The following is a 21,311-nucleotide window of genomic DNA, read 5'->3' as shown; positions in this document are numbered from 1 at the left end:
CTTTCTTTCTCATCTTTGACGTATTCATTAAGATTACCCATTGAACTTCTCTTTGGACTACCCATTGAACACTTGGAATACCATCGGATACATCAAAATCTCACACCTAAGTTTCCCATATGTAGCCAACGCTACCTCATATCACATATCACATGTTGCTCGCTTTTGAGCTACTTACGGGTCTGCTCACTCGAGCTGTCGGTCAGGATGTAGCTACACGGGCTGCTCACACAAGCTGTCAGGTATCCGCAACACATGCCGAACTACCCAGCCACTGGTAGAACATACAAGACCAGCACCCGGAACCCCATAACATGTGTCACATATATCATGAGCTCAGACCACATAACTCATGAGCTCAGATCGCATAGTCCCTAGTGACTTGTCATTTGTATCCTAAACTATTCCTAAAGTTCAAACGGGATTGTTCAATACCATATTTCTGTCGAACTTTCTCGTAATGTTGATTTCAATATCCATAGTACCAATTGCATACTCATGGAATAATCAAAGCATAATTCATAATAAAATTTAAGCATTAAACACATGATACAACATCACATTAATTATATATGTACTTACCATACATGCAATATTAAAGCATTTAAAATATGGAACATATTGCATAATTTGCTATGAACTTACCTCGGTACAAAATGATAGAAACGAGCCTAATCCTCATAAACCTTGTTTTTCCCCCGATCAATACTCGAATCACATTTTTCTTGATCTATAATGCCAAATTTAGCTTGTTCAATATACACATTTTTTGAATTGACCCATAATTCCTACTTTGGTAAAATTGCCTTTTTACCCCTAACTTTTCACTTATTTACACTTTAGTCCCTAGGCTCGTAAAATGACATGCATGCATTTTCTTGATTATCCAAGCCTAACCAATTGATATTCTTACTCATATCAGCCCACATTCTCATTAAATCACATTTTTACTACCCATTTCTACATCTTTTACAAATAAGCCCTTTTTAGGTGTTTTCACTAAAAATCGCTTAGTAAAAGATGTTACACTTATATCAAACTTGCATATTCTTTCATTAAACATCAAAATACAAGCATGACACACATGGGTCAAATTCTGAACATGAACGCTAGCTCAAATAAATGGTAGAAATGGCTAGATCGGTTGATAACAACTTCAAAAATACAAAGAACTTTAAAAACGGGGCTAAGATGCGCTTACTATTGAGTTTGAAAAGTTGGAAAACCCTAGCTATGGAACCCTTGCAAAACTCAGCTAGCACTTGGAGAAGATGAGCAAATTTTTACTTATTTTCCCTTTTTTATTCTTTTATTAACAAATGACCAAAATGCCCTTTTTACTAAACTTTAAATTTTTGTCCACGCATGTCCATTTTTGTCCAAAATTATAGAAATTGGTCAAATTCTATTTAGAACCTTCTAATTTATAATCCATAGCAATTTCAGGATAAAAGCTTCTAGAACTCATATTTTGCAACTTATTCAATTTAGTCACTAACTTCATGATCGCGATTTTCGTGTGACAGGTTTTAAATATTTATAATGAATCGTTCTTGAAACTAACTATTATCACGATGTAGGCAAGTGTACATATCGAACAGTAGTATAGTTCTAGCAAGACCAGATTGTCGAACCTAAAGGAACTAAAAGTACTACTAATGACTGTCTTTCTATTATCTAGCCTAAAAATAAAAAGGGGTTTTGTTTTAACTAACTAATTATCTAAACTAAGAATTCACAGAAAGTAGAATTGGGGGATTACTTTTTGGAAAATGATTGAATTAAGACAATGTCTAAGGAAAAATCCACCTAGACTTCACTTGTTCTTCTGACTCCGAATCGGACGCTTTATTCATTTAACTTGTTTCGTAGAGATCCCTAAGTTATGTTATTATCCCTATTCAAGACTAATAACGTCTAATCCCTAGATTGAATGATTAAGACTTTTCTCTAATTAACACCCTAGGGTTGCATTAACTCGATCTATGGATCCTCTTATTAGGTTTCACCCTAATCCGGTAAAATCTTGTCACCCTATCTCTAAGCGCGCAATCAACTCCACTTAATTATGACAAATGTACTCTTAGACAGGGTCTATTCCTCCTCCGAATAAGAGCTTATCTTGAATCAGTATCTTGGGATATCAAAACAAGAATTAAGAACACATAATTAAGAACAAGTTAAATATTTATCATACAATTCAGAAATTAATTACAAGATTCGTCTTAGGTTTTATCCCCCTTAGATATTTAGGGGATTTAGCTCATAACTAAAAAGGAAAACATCTCATAAGAATAATGAGTACAAAACATAAAGAAAACATAAAACTCCTGAAGGGAAATTGAGGGGAGATCTTCAGTCTTGATGATGAATCCGGCTTCTGAGATGGAACAATCGGCTTTCTTCAAGTAATCCCTTCCTCCCTCTCTGTGTCTCCCTTTTCTTCCTCCTTTAGGGTGTATTTATAGGCTTTGGAATGCCTAAGAACCTTCGAAATTAGCCTTTTTTGAAGTGGACTCAACTTGGGCTCGGCAGGGACACCCCTGTGTGACACGCCCGTATGCGATTACTTCAGGCCGTACTCGAGCCTGTTAAATAGGCACGGTCGTACGATCCACTCGTGTGATTTGTGCTTCGATTTTTCCAAATTGACATGGCTGTGTGGTCTACCAGTGTGAGGAGGTCCAGGCCGTGTTGAGTTTGTACTTTGGCCCAGTTTCTCTGTTTTTGGCCCGTTTCTTGTTCCTTTCACTCTCCTATCTTTCCTAAGTATAAAACATGAAATTAAGGCATTAGGAGCATCGAATTCACCAATTCTAAAGGAAAATCATCCATAAAATGTGTTAAGCATGGAGTAAAAATATGTATAAATTACGATTTATCAAATACCCCCACACTTAAGTATTTGCTTGTCCTCAAGCAAAATTCTCAATTCATAATCAAAATAAATCCTTCTCAACTTATAATTCCTATCAATAATATCTCAAAATAATTCATAGGTAATCATACATTGAAAATTCAACTGAAAGAATATCAAAGTTTCAATCATTCCAAGTTAAGCACTTTATCATGAAAATATAGGTGTCTCCCTTCGTCTAAGTAATTACCTTGGATTCAAAATGTCACAGAGTTTCACATCCTCACTAAAGATTCACTCAAATCACTCGAGGTGTTTAAGGCTAACAAATGAAGCACTCAATAGTCAATAATGAAAAGTCATTACCATAGGCTTGCATGAAAATCAAATCTCCACCACTATAAATTGAGATGATGCATCAATCAAAAAGTCTTTAGAGGGCTGTAACATGGCTTTGGTTAGGGGGTGTGGTCACAGGCTGAAAGAGACGGTTAAAATCGAGATTGAACTGAAAAATCACTTAACTAGAAAAAGATTTAATCATCACTTGCATACAACAGAGCTTCTTTTAAGAATATGGAATTTAAATACTTAAGCTCAAAAACAAAAAAATTACTACTAATGTGTATACACAGTTTTGTTTTTTTTTTCTTTTTTTTAAGAACAAGTTAAATAACATAAACTAACTATTAAGAACAAGACATAGCTGAGCAACTATTTCAATTCAAATCTCAACAAAAATAGGGATAAAATTAATTTAAGGGATTTCAATAATAATGGGTTAAGGGTTAATATTAAGGGTAATACAAGAAATGGCTTGTTAGGCTCAAGGGGGTTTACTAGGGGTTAATCGTGAAGGCAAGCTTTTCATGGAATAAGTGGGTTAATCCTGAGTGCCTTAATCATTTTGACATATCAAATCAAATAGTGTGGTCTTGACATGCATAATCAAGCAAGTTCTAGAATAACAGTTTAATACTGACACACTCAAAGCAATAATAAAAGTGAGCATGAAAGAATTAATAGATGCTCAAAAGGCTAAAAAATCTCACAAAAATTATGGCTTTTTGATCTTTAAAACTTGTGAATTCCAACTCAAAGTAATACCTAAACTTTGGGGAAAACAACATAAAATTTTAAATTCTTAAAAGTCAACTTATCATGCTTGATTCCCTAATGTCTTAAAGTTTAAACAATCAATGCATAAATTCCTATATTTTAATTCAGGATATATCAATCAAAATCATAAATCAATCAAAATTTATCCTAAATATGATATGAGAGCTTTTCAAGAGAACAAGGCAGTCATTCAGGGGTTTTTCTGATAGGGAAATGAATACCCCCCCACACTTAAGATGTACATTGTCCTCAATGTACAAAGATAGATATTTTGACAAATGTAAGTGTAAGTTCATAAGATAGGGAGAAAAGTGAAACTTCCTGAGTTAAAAATGGATGAAATTCCTAGATTAGCGAGGGCGAGTTGTTGGAAATAAAGCTGGAGGACAAACATGATTCTGAAGAACAAAAGGAGAATTGAGGGAATAATTTGGTATTAAACATAAAGATAAGTCGTGTTTAAAAACAAAAGAATCTTCAAAAATTAATGAAATTGTAACATCTCGAAATAGGGCCTAAATAGAATAGTGGTTCTGAAACCACAAATCTAATATAGAAAAGTTTATTTTGATTAATTTTTATGATTTACCGAGTGATTAGATGCATGTGTTAGAGTATTGATAAGAAATTTTATAGATTGCGTGTTTAATTTGCCTATTAGGGTTTATTTGCAGAAGTTGCTGTAACAGCCCAATTTAGGGCCTAAACGGAACGATGGTTTTAGAACCACGAATTCGAAGTCAAAAAATTTATTCCGATTAAGTTTTAAGGTTTATTTATTGATTAAAATATTGTGTAAAAATACCGTTAAGTAATTTTGCTGATAAAGTGCTTAATTGGACTTTTAGGACTAAATTGCAAAAGTTGCAAAATATGTGTTCTAATTCATAAGTACTTGATTGAAATGGTGGTTTAAAGAGGAGGTCCTTAAATGTCAATTAGACCATTATATTTCTTTTGGACAAAAATGGGCATGCATAGGACAAAATTTTAAAGAAAGGCCGAAATTAGCATGGGAAAGCCATGGCTAGGTTTTTCAAGCTTTCCAAGCTCAATAGTAAGTCCGTTCTAGCCCCATTTTTCAAGTTCTTTACGATTTTGGAATCCCGGTAACTGGATTAAGTTTATTCTAGCAATAATTTAACCTGGGGTTCATATTTGGAAAAATACCCATAGGTGAAATGTGTTTATTTTTATGTTTTATGATAGAATATAAAGGCTGAAATTATGTTAAACAACTTTTGCTAAGCGGTTTTAAGCAAAAATGAGTAAAACGGCTTCATCGGTAAAAGTTGTTATTATTCATAACTATGTGTTAGAGTGAGAATTTGATGTTTCCATAGAAGGGGAAAATGATCATCATGTCATAAAACATAAGAAAAAGGGATGAAGTTTAATTCCCGAGCCTAGGGGCAAAAGTGTAAATATGCAAAAGTTTAGGAGCAAAATTGTAATTTTTCCAAAGTTTGAGTTAAGGACTGTTTTGAATAGTACATTAATTAAATAAGTAAAATATGATGTTTTAGATCCCGGAAAATGAGATTTGAATCTAGAATGGGAGAAAAATCGAAAATCGGGAAAGTTGGTAAAATGGCCATTTTAGTATTGAGGTAAGTTCATATGTATAATAAGCATTAATTTATGCATGTTTCAATGTAAAATTGATATATTTACTATGGTTGCCGAGGTGTTGAAAGTAAGTATAATTATGATGATTTAAATGTTCAATATTAATTCGACATGGAAATGAGAAAGTATGTAAGTTTGTATGTAAATAATACATTATCTTTATTATGTTTTTGTATTTCAGCATATTTTATGTATTGTAGCTGATTTTTGAATCATAATTGACTATTGGATGTATGGAATCAAGTATTAGAAAGAGAGAGAAATCTCGGTTGAACCTTCGGAAAGATTGGATGATACAGATGGTATGTAGCTAGGTCACATGTATGGTGCTGAGTGCACATCATGTGTACAAGAGAGCTACGAGACATTATGATGTAGCTAGGTCGCATAGGTGATACTATGTGTACACCATGTAGACAAGAGAGCTACGGGATATATGTAGCTAGGTCGCATGCGTGGTTCCAGGTGAAGGACACCATGTAGACAAGAGAGCTACGAGATAAACTGGCTAGGTCACATGGGTGGTACTAAGTGTTCACCATGTGTACAAGAGAGCCGAAATTATGTGTACAATCGAGCTACGTCACATGAGTGGTGCTAAGTGAAGGCCACTATGTGTACAAGAGAGCTTCAATTTTAAAGGTGGGTTGTGTGCGATGCTATCGCGTATCTGTTATTATTTCGAAGCGTTCAACTGGGAAATTGATTAAATGAAATTGTGTATGACTTTTTGATAATAAGTGTAAGTATATATGTGTGTAACTTATGAGCAATATGCTCGATATGTGATTGGAAATTGGAAAGATTGTTATGGGAAAGTGATGAATACAATTGAAGTGTGAAAGATCAAAATTGACAATAAAACTGTTCTGGATAGTTGCAGTGACGTGAATCTAAAAATTTACCAAAAATAGTAGAAATTGAATCAGAGACTGGATGAGATATCAAATTAGAGCTTAATGAGTCTATTTTCATATAACAGAAATAGAACAAGCAAAAGAATTCTATATTGTGATATATTTAAGTTTTTGAGAGACTGGTTTAGAATGACTACGTGATCCCCTGTTCTGACTTGGAAAAATCATTAAAAATTGTAAAAAAATAATTATAGGATATAATTTATATGCTTGAAATCTTTAATGAGTCTAGTTTCAAATGAAATAAATGATAACATCCTTTGAATTCTTTACTAGGAGAAAATTCATTTGTAGTGAAGAGTGGTCAGAACAGTTGAGCAGTGAAATAAGGGTAACTTCAATGAATAAACTGTACTAATTTGCTAGACAAAAAATTCTGAAAATTTTATGGTAAGAATATATATAAATCTAGTTTCAAGGAAAATTAACGATTTGTAATTTAGAGTTCTGTAGCTCCAGAAATAAATAATTTAGTTTCTGGTACTCTGCTAGACAGCTTATTTTGAACCTGTTTATGATTGTAATAGTGAAAGTATGTGTGTTTGTGATGGTAATATTCCGGGAAAATATTGTGACTTTGTTTAAAGTATGATAATGTTTTGTCTATTAATATTTACATACTTACTTACTAAGCTATAATGCTTACTCCCTTCCTTTCCTTTTTCCTATAGTGTCGCAAATGTTAACTCGAGTTGGAGGTCGCCGGAGGTTAAATCACACTATCAAACTATTGATCGATATATAAAGGTTTTAAAGTATTTTAAGTCTTTGGCATGTATGGAGACTCGTTTAATTGTTATTAAGTTGCTAGAAATTGGCTTAAAATACCGATCTATGTTATTTGAAGGTCTCTATTGTATAAAGTCATTTAATATTGATAGTCTTGATTATGTTATTAATTAAATGATGCAATTTATGAATGTGCATGCTTGCCTATGTGTGTGGCTGAATTAAAGCATGATATGGGCCTTGTAAGCTCTTTTTAAGGGACAGCTTGAATGTGTTTGAAAAAGTTTTAAATTAGAGTGAAATTATGAATCGGTTTTTATACGATGATTAGTGATTAAGTCCGGTAATGCCTCGTACCCTGTTCCGGCGTCAAACACGGGTAAGGGGTGTTACAGAAATAAAAATAAAAGACTAATTTTTCAAGTGGCACGGCCAGTTCACATACCTGTGTGGATCGTGTCCCTCCCGTGTTTGTGGCAAAGTGAGATGTCGTCACACTGCCTTCGGGCACGCCCGTGTGTCTAGGCCGTGTGGCTACATGATCATGTTACACAATCGTGTGTGATGTGGTTCGCTTCTCCCACAGTTGTGTAACTCTGCCCACGCCCATGTTATTTTGACAGTGTTGTCCACGGGTGCTAGACACGGACGGGTTCTAGACACTAGCGTGTCGCACGCCCGTGTTCATTTGGCAGATCTGACCACGGTCAGGTCGTACGCCCGTGTTCATTTGGCAGATCTGACCACGATCAAGCCACACGCCCGTGGCCACTTATCGCATCCCCTGTTGGGAAAGATAACTTTTACCCTATTTTCGCACGGCCGTATCGCACGGTCGTGTGCTTTGCCGTGTCTATGTGTATTCAAGAGCTCCGTTAATAAGTTAGGTGTTAAACACTAAAATTTAAAGAAGTTAATACAGTTAGTGCTTGGGTTGTCTCTTGAGATGCACTTATTTATAGTCTAAGCTCGACTTACCTCTCCATTGAATGGTCATAGGGGTTCGAGGAGTTTATACTCCTCATTTCTGCTATCATTCTCATCAAAATAAGGTTTTATTCGGGTGTTGTTTACCTTAAAAGTGCCGAAGTTGGGATGGCTTACCTCGACTGTACCGAATGGGAAAATACTAAGTACCATAAGAGGAATTTCTTCATTCGGTGTGGTAGTGACAATGTGAGGATCTGCGGCATCCAATAAGACTTTATCTTTAACCTTAAGTTGATGTGGGAAGGTGTTGAGCTCGTTCTGGCGTAGTTCTAGTTTATCGTGTGTTCTTGGTTTATGCATCCGCCATTCATCTAGCTCCTCGATTTGTAGCCTTCGATCTCCATGAATAGGTCCTCTGCTACTGTTTGAGAATGACTCATGTGCTTCCTTCAGACTCATTTCCTGCAAAGTAGGTTGTACCATATTGTCAATTTCAGTAGAATGGGTTAAACGATCACCTTTAATTTCCAATGTGTTGCTAGAATTGCGAGCTTGAAGGGTCTTCCTAAAATCAAAGGAGTGTTGCTATCTTTCTCTATGTCTAAAACAATGAAGTCAACGGGAAAGATAAATTTATCGATTTTAACTAGCACATCTTCAATAATACCCCTAGGAAATCTTATAGTTTTGTCTGCTAATTAAATGCTCATCCTAGTCTGTTTGGGTTTCCCGAGACCTAATTGTTTGAACATTTTGTAGGGAATGACGTTGATACTAGCCCCTAAATCAGCTAATACATTATTAACATCTAAACTACCAATTAAGCAAGGAATCGTAAAACTCCCTGGATCTTTTAGTTTGTTGGGTAGTTTATTTTGGAGAATAGCTGAGCAAACTGCGTTTAGCTCCACATACGACGCCTCGTCCAACTTCTGCTTATTTGCTATAAGCTCCTTTAAAAATTTCATAGCGTTTGGCATCTGCGATAGAGCATCAATAAATGGTAAGTTAATATGTAATTTTTTTAAGAGTTTAAGGAATTTACCAAATTGTTCATTTGAGCGGTCTTTCCTTGTCGCGTTGGGGTATGGCACACGAGGTTTATATTCGACATTCACTAATTTGTTTTTATTATGACCTACCTCACATTGACCTCTGCTTACCACAGTTTTTTGCCTCGATTCTGGCTCAGGCTTAACGAATCCTTCTTCATCTTGAACATTAATCGCGTTGAGCTGTTCCCTTGGGTTGGGTTCAATATTACTTGGTAAGCTACCTTGTGGTCGTTCGGAGATTAGTTTAGAAAGCTGGCCTATCTAAGTTTTGAGCCCTTAGATTGACGCTTGTTGATTTTTAAGTGTTGTTTCAGTGTTCTGAAAATGGGTTTCTGACACCAAGATAAACTTTGTGAGCATCTCTTCAAGGTTCGGTTTCTTTTCCTGTTGAAAGGGTGGCTGTTAAAAACCCGGAGGATGTTGTGGTCTTTGATTTCCTTAACCGCTCCACGAGAAATTTTTGTGGTTCCTGCAACCTGCATTGTAAGTGTTACTATATAGATTGTTTTGAGATCGAGAATTATTACTCATGTAGTTTAACTGCTCGTTATCCATGTTGTGGCCATAAGGTTGGTATTCCAAATGGCTTGTTCCACCTCCACTTGCTTCGCACTGCATTACTAGGTGAACCTGTGAAGAACTAAGAAAACCATCAATCTTTTTATTTAGAAGTTCTACCTGGTTTGACAGCATAGTAACCAAATCGACGTTATAAACGCCTGCTGTTTTAGTTGGCTTAGTCTTCATGACTTGCCACTGATAGTTATTCAGTGACATCTCCTCTATAAACTCATAAGCATCTTCAGGTGTTTTATTATTGATGGTTCCGCCAGCAACTGCGTCAACCATTTGTCGAGTCGAAGGATTCAGGCTATTATGGAATGTTTAAACCTGAAGCCAAAGCGGGTAACCCATGGTGAGGGCACCTTCTCAAAAGGTCCTTGTATCTCTCCCATGCATCGTTGAGTGTTTCTAAGTCCATCTGCACAAACGAAGAGACATCATTACATAATTTGGCCGCTTTAGCCGGCGAAAAATATTTTAATAGAAATTTTTTCGTCATTTGCTCCTAAGTAGTAATTGACCCTCGTGGTAACGAGCTCAACCACTGTTTAGCTTTGTTCCTCAATGAAAAAGGGAATAACCGAAGATGAATGGCATCATCAGGAACACCATTAATTTTAAATGTATCGCATAGTTCCAAAAAGTTTGCTAAGCGAGTGTTGGGATCCTCATCCTGCAAACCATCAAACTGAACAAATTGCTGTTTCATTTGAATAGTGTTAGGTTTTAGTTCAAAAGTATTTGCAGCTACAGCAAGTCTAACTATGCTCGATTCAGTTTCTGTTAAAGAAGGTTTAGCATAATCATACATAGTGCGTGGAGCAGGATTTTGATTAACCGCAATTACAAGAGGTAGCTGATTGTCTTGGTTTTCAGCCATCTCTTCGGCTGGGGGTTGAGTATCGTCCTCTTGGTCGTTCTCTGTGTATCTTAAACTTCGCCTTATTTCTCGTTGGTTTCTGCGAACTGTGCGATCGATTTCTTCGTCAAAGAGTAGTGGTCCTGACGAGTTTCTTCTAGTCATAAACTATAAAAACCTGCCAAGAGAAAGAAAATGTAAATTAATAAATAATAGAAAAATTAAATTAAATTGTAAGGAAAATAAATGGCTACAGTAATAAAAATTGAGCGTTCCTAATATCTTAGTTCCCCGGCAACGGCGCCAAAAACTTGATCGCGATTTTCGTGTGACAGGTTTTAAATATTTGTAATGAATCGTTCTTGAAACTAACTATTATCAAGATGTAGGCAAGTGTACCTATCGAACAGTAGTATAGTTTTAGCAAGACCAGATTGTCGAACCTAAAGGAACTAAAAGTACTAGTAATGACTGTCTTTCTATTATCTAGCCTAAAATAAAAGGGGTTTTGTTTTAACTAACTAATTATCTAAACTAAGAATTCACAGAAAGTAGAATTGGGGGATTATTTTTTGGAAAAAAGATTGAATTAAGACAATACCTAAGGAAAAATTCACCTAGACTTCACTTGTTATTCTGACTCCGAATCGGACGCTTTATTCATTTAACTTGTTCCGTAAAGATCCCTAAGTTATGTTATTATCCCTATTCAAGACTAATAACGTCTAATCCCTAAATTGAATAATTGAGACTTTTCTCTAATTAACACCCTAGGGTTGCATTAACTCGATTTATGGATCCCCTTATTAGGTTTCACCCTAATCTGGCAAAATCTTATCACCCTATCTCTAGGCGCGCAATCAACTCCACTTAATTATGATAAATGTACTCTTATACAAGGTCTATTCCTCCTCTGAATAAGAGTTTATCTTGAATCAGTATCATGGGATATCAAAACAAGAATTAAGAACACATAATTAAGAACAAGTTAAATATTTATCATACAATTCAGAAATTAATAACAAGATTCGTCTAAGGTTTCATCCCCCTTAGGTATTTAGGGGATTTAGTTCATAACTAAAAAGGAAAACATCTCAGAAGAATAATGAGTACAAAACATAAAGAAAACCTAAAACTCCTGAAGGGAAATTGAGGGGAGATCTTCAGTCTTGATGATGAATCCGGCTTCTGAGATAGAACAATCGGCTTTCTTCGAGTAATTCCTTCCTCCCTCTCTGTGCCTCCCTTTTCTTCCTCCTCTAGGGTGTATTTATAGGCTTTGGAATGCCTAAGAACCCTCGAAATTAGCCTTTTTCGAATTGGACTCAACTTGGGCTCGGCAGGGACACCCCCGTGTGACACGCCCGTATGCGATTACTTCAGGCCATGCTTGAACCTGTTAAATAGGCACGGCCGTGTGGTCCACCCGTGTGAGTTGTGCTTCGATTCTGCCAAATTGACATGGCTGTGTGGTCTGCCCGTGTGAGGAGGTCTAGGCCGTGTTGAATTCATACTTTAGCCAATTTTATCTGTTTTTGGCCCGTTCCTCATTCCTTTCGCTCTCCTATGCTCTCCTAAGTATAAAACATGAAATTAAGGCATTAGGAGCATCGAATTCACCAATTCTAAAGGAAAATTATCCATAAAACGTGTTAAGCATGAGGTAAAAATATGTATAAATTACGATTTATCACTTCAAATTGGACAATTTAAGCATAAAATTTCTTCATGAAAATTTCGCACAAATTTGTAATCATATCATGGACCATCAAATAATCATAAAATAATTATTTCTATTTCAAATTTGTGGTCTTGAAACCACTATTTCAACTAGACCCTAATTCGAGATGTTATAGATTACAGCTCCATTGAGTAAACTTTTGCATAAAAGAGTTCCTTTTGTCTAGACCGATGCACAACAATCAATCTTTGAGAAGCTCAAGTCTGTTCTGACTCAGGCTTCTGTTCTGATACAGCCTGAATCTGGAAAAGAGTTTATGGTATACATTGATGTGTCACGTCAGTTTGTGATGTGTATTGATATAAGATGGAAAAGTTACGACTTATGCATCCTATCAGCTTAAGAAACATGAAGGGAATTATCAGACGCATGATCTTGAATTGGCTGCGGTGGTTTTTGCATTGAAAATATGGATGTATTATCTGTATGGTGAGAGGTGTATTATCTACATCGATCACAAGAGTCTCGGGTATCTCCATACCCAGAAGGAGTTGAATCTTAGGCAGTGTCGATGGATTGAGCTGCTCAAAGATTATGACTGCACGATAGAGTATTATCCTGGTAAGGCCAATATAGTGGTCTATGCTTTAAGTCGTAGGGCGATGACAGATTTGAGAGAGATGTTCGCTCGACTTAGTCTGTTTGATGATGGGAGTCTGTTAGCTGAGTTACAAGTTAAGCCGACTTGGATTGATCAGATTCGAGATAAGCAGTTGGGGGATGAGTCTCTGGGTCTACAGTTTCATCAGATTGAGAGTGGTAGTACTTTAGATTTTGGGCTAAATAATGATGGTGTTCTATGTTTTCCAGGCCAGATCTGTGTGCCAAATGACTCTGATTTGAGGCAGTCGATTCTGAAGGAGGCGCATAGTAGCCCTTATACTATGCATCCAGGTGGTAATAAGATGTATCAAGATCTCCGTGAGCTATACTGGTGGCCGGGTTTGAAGCATAAGGTTATAAATTTCATTGCTCGTTGTCTGACATTCCAGCAAGTTAAGGCTGAGCACCAGTTGCCTTCAGGTTTATTACAGCGAGTTAAGATTCCCTTATGGAAATGGGAACAAGTGACGATGGACTTCGTTAGTAGGTTGCCCTTGATACCCACTAAAAAAGATTCTGTTTGGGTCATCGTGGATCGATTGACCAAGTCTGCTCATTTTATTCAGGTTCAAACAGACTTTTCTCTGCAGAAGTTGGCGAAGCTCTATATCTCTGAGATTGTAAGACTACATGATGTTCCTATGTCGATTATTTTTGATAGAGGCCCTCGTTTCATTTCTCGATTTTGAAAGAAGTTACACAAGGCTTTAGGTTCGATATTAGACTTCAGTACTGCGTTCCATCCTCAGACCGATGGTCAGTCTGAAAGGGTGATTCAAATATTAGATGATATGCTTTGGAGTTGTGTGATTTATTTCTGAGGTAGTTGGACGGATTATCTGCCGCTAGTTGAGTTCGCCTACAATAACAGTTTCCAGTCTAGCATCTAGATGACACCTTATGAGGCTCTGTATGGTTGTAAGTGTCGTACTCCACTTTGTTGGACTGAGTTGGGTAAACGTCGGGTTTTGGGTCCTGAGTTGATTTCTGAAACCGATGATAACGTTAGACTAATTCGAGAGCGTCTGAAGGCAGCTTCTGATAGATAGAAATCTTATGCAGATCTAAAGAAGGGTGATATTGAGTACTTGTAGGGGGCTTCGTTTTTCTTAAGGTTTTTCTGTGGAAGAAGATTTTGAGATTCGATCGTAAGTGTAAGTTAAGCCCTAGGTTTATAGGATCGTATCAGATTCTAAAGCGTATGAGACCGGTCGCTTATCAGTTGGAGCTACCTCCAGAGTTAGATCGTATCCATGATGTGTTTTACATTTCGATGTTGAGGCGGTATCAATCTGATCCATCTCACGTTGTCCCTGTTGAGGAGATCGAGGTTAGACCGGATTTGACTTTTGAGGAGAAGCCGATTTAGATTCTAGAGCAAGATTTAAGACTTTGATGAGGAATTTCATTCCTTTAGTGAAGGTTCCGTGGCAGAATCATGGTACTGAGGAGTCCACGTACGAACCTGAAGACTCTATGCATCAGCAGTATCCTTATCTATTCTGATCAGGTAAATTTCGAGGTCGAAATTTCTTTTAGAGGGGTAGAGTTTAACACCCTAACTTATTTATTTATGTTTTTTTTGCAAATATTTGACACAATTAAGTATCTGCTACAGTGGTTAAGTGTTCTTGGTGTGTGTGAGATCTTGGGTTCAAGTCTCACTTCTGCGAAATTTTGTTATTTTTTATCCAAGCCTTACCTTTGTGGAGTGGGCTTATATTAAATTGCTTGCAAATCCATATTAGAATGAGCCTGCTGGTTCGAGTGGTAAGGGAGTTAGTGTGTTGGAGGTCTTTTGTTCAAATCTCTGCATGAGCATGAATGTTAATATTTTTGCTCAGTTGACTTGTAGGGTCTCGGTTGAACTAAAAGTCTAAAGAGGTTATGAGTTAGTGGATTAGTGAAAGAAAATCAAGGGATATGTATCATATCTTTGTTTTTTCAAAATTTCCAACTAGTTTCTCTTTCCTCCAAAATCAACTGACGTTAGTTCTCTACTTCTCCGCCGTTTTCCTTTTTTCCTATTCTCCTATTTGGTTTCGTTTTCTTTTTGTCAGCCATCATACCTTTGTTATTGTTATTTCCATTTTCGTCGCACGATTCTGGTAAGTGAAGCTGTGTTATTTTATAATTTGTGTTTTTTCAAAATGTTGATTGGGGTTATACTGTTGTTTGGCAGTAGTGAATCGAGAATACCGTGACTCTACTTTTGTAGAATCATAGTCAATCGTTCGTAGTGTTGGGGTAAGCGATGAACGCTTGATTTGAGCTATTGTTGGTTTTGAGTTTTCAATTTAATCGTGTTTTAAGGCTGATTTTGAGCGTTGGTATGTCGACTCTTAGGTTCTGGAGGGCTCGTGGTTGTTATAGTGTCTAAAACGAACCAGGTGTGTTCCCAAAACGCAAAAATTTGAGTTTCGACAAAAGCCGAAAATGGCCAGTGTCAACGCTACACGGGCGTGTGGCCGGCCATGTTGGTGGCTGTGTGCATGACACGGCCGTGTAGAGGTCGGAATGTGGTCGTGTGAGTCATACGGGCTAGACCAACTTAGGTATGTGGGCCACATGGACGTGTGGATTTTTGGGCCAGGCTGTGTGGGCCACACTAGCATGTGGGCCCATATTTCTAAAATTTCTTCTAGGGTCGCACAGGTCGTACCAATCGACTGTGGGCCTACTGCAGGGTCGGTAAGGGCTAACCAAACCCTAAAACTGTAGATCTAATAGTTTGATATTCTATTTTGAGTATGATAATGCTATGCGTGTCTGATTATTATGATATCTTTACATAAGTATGTTGAGCATGTCTAGTATGTTACAACCCTTAATAAAATAGAAATTTAATACCAAACCCTAATATTTTAACCATGTTCACATCAATATTTAACAAAATCACTTTATAATATCATCATACAACAAAATTAAAGTTCTAAACCCACTTGATATTAATAATTTATTTCAATATATTAATTTAGACAATAAAACAACTCATTTCATGCAATTTGTTCATTTTGACATTTTTACAAAATTGCCCCTAAAATTTGACTTTTATTCAATTTAGTCTCTGAGCCTAATACATGCAAATTAGTCATTTTTAATGTAAATCCATGCTAGCTGAATATTCATATATATTCCCCTCCTTATTCTCTCCATTCCACATCCCTAATGTATATAACATGCATATATGTAATATTATCTATAATTCCCCTATTTACTTATATGTTCATATCAAAGTTGTCCACTTGAGTCATAGTCACTAAATTATTTAGATCTCGAGCTACAGAATTCTAAATTAAGATTTGCTTGATGTTTCTGAAACTAGAATCAAATATATTTCTACTATAAAATTTTTATAATTTACAGTTTAGCCAATAAGTATAGTAAAATCTTCAAATTTATCCCTGTTCTGCTGTTTGGCAACTTCAACCTTTCCTTACAAAAAATTAACTATCTCTTAGTACGGGGTTTGAATAATGTTTCAATTTATTTATTTTGAAAATATACTCATTAATAATTTAAAAATATAAATTTAAACCCCTAATTATTTGTTTAAAATTTTTAATGATTTTCCAAATTTAGAACAGGGGAACCTGAAATCAATTTGACACTGTCTTAGAAAAATTCATAAATCTCATAATATGAAATTATTTTGCTTACACTGTTTCTTCTATGAAAAACTAGACTCAATAGGATTTAATTTAATACTTTAGTTAATCTCTAATTCAATTTCTAAAAATTTTGGTGAATTTTCAAATTCAGACTACTGCTGTTATCCAAAACTGTTTTAGTGTAGAATGTTAATAACCAAATTTATAACACCTTCCTTTCCTTTCTCTACAATATTTCCCATCACTTCCTCTTATTTCCCTTCACTAACATATCAAGAACATAGAACCTTATATAATAAAACTCTACTTTAACATCATTTTCATACTTTTTCAATAATATCAAACTCAAAAATATATTGAAATCTTGATGTTCTTACATTGTCCTATTGATTTAAATCTTTAACTTGATTTTCTCTCTCCTTCAGCTTCTATCCCTTGAATCTAACTTGGTATTCTAGCTCCTTATAGTCTCCTTATTATTTTTCTCTTTTGGTAGCTATGGAAATTCTTTTGATATTTAAGTGCAAATGGTGAATTTTTGGTAAAATGACCAAATTGAAAAGAAAATTTCTTTCTTTTCTTCTCTTCTCACATGGGTGCATGGAAAGGTGATGATAATTCTTCATCTTTCTTTCCTTATATACTAAATAAAATAATAATAAAATATCTCATTAAAATATTAATAAAATAATTATAAAATATCATCAAAATATCTCTAATATCATCATTGTCTTCTAGAGCTCTCTCTCTTTATAATTGACCATTTTACCCTTTATGATCTTTTAAATTTTCATTCTTGATTCATCACTTAATTTGGTAAAATTACGATTTAGTCCTTCATAATTTTTCACCTATTCAATTTGGTCCTAATTCATCCATTTTTCTTAGTTTCTAGATCATTCCACCCTTAAAATAATTTCACTATTGGTACTTCAAATTTTTCATATTTTCACTTTAACCCCTCAAATTTTGAGTATTTACTGTTGGGCACAAAACTTTTCTCACTTTTGCGATTTAATCCTTTCTTGAATTAATATGTCATAATATATTTTTCAATATTGACATAACTCAAAAATTTCCTTTTTTGTCACTTTATTTCCTTATTTTACTATATTAAGAATAATATCTTACTTTTTTATTGTAGTAATTTTTAGGATATTATATATACACATAAAATATCTAAAAGGGTGAAAAACATCTATGGCCCAAGTAGAAATCTATTCTCATTCTAACATAACATAAAATGAGCAAGTTAAAAACCCAACAAAAACATTACTAATTAAAATAACCACATAAATAAAAAAAAAAAAAGAAAGAAAGAAAAGTCAACTTTTACGATATTCATTCCTATAAAACCCTTAGAAATTGAAAATATAAAAAAACATTACTAATTAAAATAACCACATAAATAAAATAAAAGAAAAAAAGAAAAGTCAACTTTTACGATATTCATTCCTATAAAACCCTTAGAAATTGAAAATATACATTTTATCGATATTAGATATAGATTAATATATTATAATGTAAAACATTTAAAATATTTTTAATTAGTGTGAATTTTTTAAATAAAATTAGTGAATTGAAAAAACTATTGATGCGAATGTAAGCAGAGAACAAAAAAAAAATTGAGAAAAATAAATACTATGAAAAAATAAAAATGGAAAAGAATGAAATGTAAAAAGAAAATATTAACTAAATATATTTAATGATTAATAATTATATTAATTCAATTTTAATATGATATTAAAAACTATTGAAAGTGCGAAGATTATCTTATCAATTACTTCACATACCAAGATTATCGTTATTAGTTCTTTTATATATAAATGTGAATAGTCTAAATTGATCTTCATTTGAAGCTGATTTTGTATTATATATAGATATAGATTAACTATTAGAGGAAAGGTTAAGTGAAAAGTAAAATTGAATGATAGATTTCTATATATTTAGGTGAAAAATAATCATATTTTTTATCATTTTTTCATTCTCTCTTCTCGTCCCTTCAATTTTTTATCTAATCAAAAACACACTCTAAATGTATTATTAATATTTTTACTATTTAATAATCAAAGAAATCAAGGGACGCTAAATCATAGTTCTATTGATATATATCATGACAATGTAACAACTATTGATAATTATAGTTTTTCTTTAAATTACATTAAAAATTTATGAAATAATGAAAGTATAAAAACATTAACAGTTTTCCTTTTTAATCTTAAATAAAAGTTATTTTAATTTTCTATTAAATTTTTTTATCTCTTTTAATTATTAAATTTACATTGTTTATCAAATCACAAAAAATAATAGAAACGTTAACATTTGTAAAATTTGTAATATACACATGACAGTCTAATTCAATTTTTAAAAAAAATTTAATAAATTTTAAATTTTTTAATATTTAAAAATTAATTAATTGCTGATATGATTTACATGACAACCTAAATGTATATCATGCCAGTAAAGTTAATTTTTGTTTACTTTTTCATTCATTTTAGAATACTATAATTTGACAAATAATATAAATTTAACATTTAAAAGAGACAAAAAATTAAAATAAATTTTTTATGTAAAATTAGAGGACTAAATATAATATTATTCCTAATAGAAATCATTAATAACACGACTCACGTATGAGATAAATATGAACACAAAATATATAAGTGTAAAACAAATTGGGAGAAATTACAAAGGATAGACTTTCGGTCATTCGGTGAAGAAATGAAAAATGAAATGTAGTGTAGACAATGGAATAAGCCTACGTGGCTGAATCCTGAACCGAGGACTTGTGAAACCAGTTGCTTAATCTATGTCCTTATCAATAACACGTGGCCTAACCAAACTCCAACCAGAGTTAAATGATCAGAGGTTAAATTCTGATGTGAATCATACTTTTTGTATGGATTCAAACCCCAAATCAAATGAATGAATCAATGAAAAAATTTTCTACCTACTGAAATGAATACCAGAACAAAACCAACAAATGTTCGGAAATCCAACGTTTTGATGTCTTCTTATTTACAATGATCTCTTTTCCTAACCCTACAAATTCAAACAACAAAACTCCATAGTTGCTACTTCATTTACTTCCTCCTTGGGCCGCACCTGCCTGCGTTTGTCGCCAAACCAACTCTTCTAAGGCTTCTATCATCCACAAATGCGGGCATTCTTCTCTAGCTTTCGACACTGTCACCTACATACATAACAATAACAACACATGTTCAGCTCTTTCGTACTCAGTTCATTATTAACATTTACATACATATATATGGCAGCCAAATACATACCCATTCCCGTTTTCGGATGTTTTTCTCAGGCCATCCATCTAACTCTTGCTTCACAAGCAGACCAAACATGTGGCCTTCATGGTATATACTTTGCCTTTTGCTCTTATAACACCATTTACCTAATTTACACTGCAAACATATATATACATCCATCCAGTTAAAATCAGAAAGAAATGGAATCAAGAGTTTGAAATGGAAAAGCCTATGGTAGATTACTAACTTCGATGACGCCAACTACACCGGCTTCCTCAACCGTCTCTCTAATGGCAGCTTCTTCCATGGATTCATCTTTCTCCCAACCCCCTTTGGGGAATAATATCCCTTTCCCATTTTGTGCATTTATTACAAGAACTTCAATCGCTTCCTCAATTGACTTGGCATCTTCGCTTTCCCTGTATCTGTAGGGAATGCACCTGCTCAAACCAAATATTGATAATTAGAATCCTTCTATTCAACCAAGCCAATCAAAAGAGGAGAAGGAAAGAAAAAGATTACCCAACAACTAAGCGGAAGCCTCTGTTATTATAGCGCTGCAAGTGCCTGCCGGTGCGAGGATATGAAACACGAGAAACCAATTTCTCAATTGGCATAGGCAATCTCGCAGGGATTTTCTCCAGGAGAGACAACAAAAAGTGGATCAATGAGGGAAATTTCATAAGCAACCCCGATATCCCTCCCATGGCTTCAGTTTCAGACAAAACAAAAAGCAGAAAATTTTGCAATAGAAAAAAAAATTGAAAATGGGTTTCTTTCGTTGTGGTTTTGCAGAGTTTTAGATTTATTCCTCTCTAATATTCAGATATAGAGATTGCAATTTGTAGATAGATATTTGGTGAAGAGCGTGGATGACAACCAAGAGAGAACCGCGTTTGGCTCTGTTTCAACCTGTTTAATATAGAGTGGAAGGAGACAAAGGAAAGAGATGCGAAACCTCTGTAAAACCGACGCGCCTGCACCATACGGCCATGTTTTTGATTTCAGACAGTCACTAAATTGTTTTTTTAATTAAAAAAGTCATCCTTCACACGTTAAGCATGTAATTTTCTTATTTATTTTATTTCTCATTATAATTATTACAAAATAAATCAATCAGTAGAAGATGACAAAAAACCCTTGAAAAGCTCTCGAATCTTAACTACTTAATAATAATCCAACCAATCCTATGTCCATTGCTCGGCTCCTAGTTACAAAATTAAAATGCATTTTCATAATTTTATTTTTATTTTAAGTAATTATTTGTTATCTAAAAATTTTTTAGACTCTTAAAAGTGTGACAAGTATTATATTTATTTATATAATTATTTTTTTAGTACATTTTATAATATATTTGTTAAACTTTAAATATAATTGTGAAGTCTAAAAATTTGAATAATCGTAAACGTTAAACCTTTACTATGAGATAATTCTTTT

General features: G+C 34.3%; 1 protein-coding gene across 1 annotated transcript; it reads right to left on the bottom strand.

Annotated features, from left to right (window-relative positions):
- Nucleotides 1–19,248: 19,248 nt before the first annotated feature.
- Nucleotides 19,249–20,930, bottom strand: LOC107887189 (nudix hydrolase 4). The gene is made up of 4 exons (XM_016811354.2): nt 20,397–20,930; nt 20,122–20,314; nt 19,902–20,030; nt 19,249–19,807 (listed from the first exon to the last, which is right to left on the bottom strand). The coding sequence occupies exons 1-4, from the start codon at nt 20,579–20,581 to the stop codon at nt 19,694–19,696; spliced, it is 621 nt and encodes a 206-aa protein (XP_016666843.2). The 5' UTR covers nt 20,582–20,930; the 3' UTR covers nt 19,249–19,693.
- Nucleotides 20,931–21,311: the final 381 nt, after the last annotated feature.

The sequence above is a fragment of the Gossypium hirsutum genome, chromosome A03 (assembly GCF_007990345.1).
Source record: "Gossypium hirsutum isolate 1008001.06 chromosome A03, Gossypium_hirsutum_v2.1, whole genome shotgun sequence".
NCBI lineage: Eukaryota > Viridiplantae > Streptophyta > Magnoliopsida > Malvales > Malvaceae > Gossypium > Gossypium hirsutum.
Note: the sequence above shows the minus strand (reverse complement) of the source record. Positions and strands in the feature narration are given on the sequence as shown.

Coding starts and splice junctions, on each gene's coding strand:
- LOC107887189 (XM_016811354.2), bottom strand. CDS start 20,581: ATGGGAGGGATATCGGGGTTGCTTATGAAATTTCCCTCATTGATCCAC. Junction 20,315..20,396: donor GGCTTCCGCTTAGTTGTTGG/GTAATCTTTTTC, acceptor TGGTTTGAGCAG/GTGCATTCCCTACAGATACA. Junction 19,808..19,901: donor ACATCCGAAAACGGGAATGG/GTATGTATTTGG, acceptor TTATGTATGTAG/GTGACAGTGTCGAAAGCTAG.